Consider the following 2,500-nt stretch of genomic DNA (forward strand, 5'->3'; position numbering starts at 1 on the left):
GCGGGGCAGGCCCGACCGCACGGGCCGCCCGGCCGCCGTGGCTCTCGCGCCGGCCTAAGAGGAGGGAGGGGCGAGGCGCCGCCGCCTCGCCCGCCAACGGCCATCGTGCGTCCCCAGGGCTCCCCGGCGACTCTGTCGGGTTCTCGGTCTGCCGGCGCGGCCGCCGGCCACAGCCTGGCCGGCCGGCGCCGCCGCCTTCGGCCCGCTGGGCGGGTCCCCGGCTTAGGGCCGAGGAAGGGGGAACGAACAAAAGAGCCGAGGCGCGCCGAGGGCGCCGCCTCGCCCGACCATCGGGCGGTCCCGTCACCGAGCCCCTCCGGCAACCGGCCGGGCCCAGGCGAGGCCGCACGCCCACCGCCAGTCCCCGGCACGCCGCCGGCACCGCTGCCGCCCGGCAGCCGAGGACAGGGCGCCGCCACCCAGGCCCGGGCCATCTTCGGGGCTCTCGGGAGGCGGCCGGGGAAAAAGCCCGCGCGGGCTCGGCCCTTCGAGCCCCGGCCGCCAACCGCCCGCAACAATGCCCGCCGCCGCCGCCGGACGACGGGCGCCGGCTTAAGGCCGGCCCACCGAAAGGACGAGACGCCGCCGCCTCGCCGCCCTCGCACACCATCGCCTTCGCCCGGGGCCCTCGGGGAGCCGGCAGCCGCCACCGGCTCGGGCTGGACGCTGCTGTCGGGCCCCCGCGGGCCCCCCTCGGCCGTCCCAGTCCCGCACTCCCTCGGCTGCGCTTTCGCGCTCGGCTCTCGTCTTCCTCTCCCGTCATCGGGCCCGCCCGAGGAAGCCGGTCGAGAGCCCCGCGGCTTTCTCGCGCCGGCCTTCCTGCCGCTCGTGGGGTTGGCCGGCCCGTGGCACGCGCCGAAGGCCGCGCGGCAGCAGACGCGGAAGAAAAGGGGCCCTCGGAACCCGCGCTGCTAGACAACCCCTGCCCACAATACGGACAGACGCGTCCTGGCGCCGCCGCGCCTCCGAAGCGGCTCGAGGCTCCTCAGCGGGGAGGCGCGCGAGAGCAGGCCGCCTCTCGCCTAGACCTAACCGGAGGCGGCGCCCGACAGCGACCCCTTGGCCGACTTCCGGGGCCGGCCGCGACAACAGGTCTACCCCGAAAATGCCGACAGGCGCCTAAGTCCCGCCGGAGCCGGGTAGACCTGGTGGCCCTGCGCCGGGACGCCGCCGGGGCGCGGGCCGCCTGCGGCGGCCGCGGCGGCCGCATCGGCCGGCTCCGGAACCGGGTAGACCTGATGCTCGCCAGCCCCGGAACCGGGTAGACCTGATGCTCGACAGCACCCGGCGGGGCACGAGGCCGGCCGCGCCCGACTGGGCGAACGGGTCGGCCCGGAAGCCCGGGCCACCAGGTCTACCCGCCGAGCTCGGGCACCAGGTCTACCCGCCGGGCCCGAACACCAGGTCTACCCGCCGGGCCCCGACACCAGGTCTACCCGCCGGGCCCGGACACCAGGTCTACCCGCCGGGCTCGGACACCAGGTCTACCCGCCGGGCCCGGACACCAGGTCTACCCGCCGGGCCCGAACACCAGGTCTACCCGCCTAACCCGAACGCCAGGTCTACCCGCCGGGCTCGGGCACCAGGTCTACCCGCCGGGCCCGGACACCAGGTCTACCCGCCGGGCTCGGACACCGGGTCTACCCGCCGGGCTCGGACACCGGGTCTACCCGCCGGGCCCGGACACCAGGTCTACCCGCCGGGCCCGAACACCAGGTCTACCCGCCTAACCCGAACGCCAGGTCTACCCGCCGGGCTCGGACACCAGGTCTACCCGCCGGGCCCGGACACCAGGTCTACCCGCCGGGCCCGGACACCGGGTCTACCCGCCGGGCTCGGACACCGGGTCTACCCGCCGGGCCCGGACACCAGGTCTGCCCGCCGGGCCCGGACACCAGGTCTACCCGCCGGGCTCGGACACCAGGTCTACCCGCCGGGCCCGGACACCAGGTCTACCCGCCGGGCTCGGGCACCAGGTCTACCCGCCGGGCTCGGACACCAGGTCTACCCGCCATGCTCGGACACCAGGTCTACCCGCCGGGCTCGGACACCAGGTCTACCCGCCGGGCTCGGACAACAGGTCTACCCGCCGGGCTCGGACACCAGGTCTACCCGCCAGGCTCGGACACCAGGTCTACCCGCCGGGCTCGGACAACAGGTCTACCCGCCATGCTCGGACAACAGGTCTACCCGCCGGGCTCGGACAACAGGTCTACCCGCCGGGCTCCGAGAGCAGCTGTACCCACCGGCACCCCCGCCGCCGAGCCCAGTCGGCCGCCGCCCTGCCACCTTAAGAGAGTCCCAGCTACTCCCCCTCTGGACCCGCGCCGCGGACAACGCCCTCTCTTTCCCACTCGGAGCCCCGGGCAGGAACGGCGGCGCCTCGGCACCCGCCGAGGGCCTCGGCTAAGCGCTCGGAACCCGCTCCAGCCACCCGACTCGGAGAGCGGCTCGAGCCGACGAGCCCGGACCACAGGTCTACCCGCTGCCCCGGGACACC

General features: G+C 76.0%; 1 protein-coding gene across 1 annotated transcript in view; it reads left to right on the plus strand.

Moving 5' to 3' along the window:
- LOC135408830 (collagen alpha-1(I) chain-like) overlaps positions 1-1,265 on the plus strand; it is a 3,890-nt gene extending 2,625 nt beyond the window's left edge. Inside the window, exon 2 of the mRNA XM_064643801.1 lies at positions 1-1,265. This exon is cut by the window's left edge and continues 1,333 nt beyond it. Within this exon, the coding sequence (XP_064499871.1) occupies positions 1-1,265 (1,265 nt within the window).
- Positions 1,266-2,500: the final 1,235 nt, after the last annotated feature.

The sequence above is a fragment of the Pseudopipra pipra genome, unplaced genomic scaffold (assembly GCF_036250125.1).
Source record: "Pseudopipra pipra isolate bDixPip1 unplaced genomic scaffold, bDixPip1.hap1 HAP1_SCAFFOLD_667, whole genome shotgun sequence".
Lineage (NCBI taxonomy): Eukaryota > Metazoa > Chordata > Aves > Passeriformes > Pipridae > Pseudopipra > Pseudopipra pipra.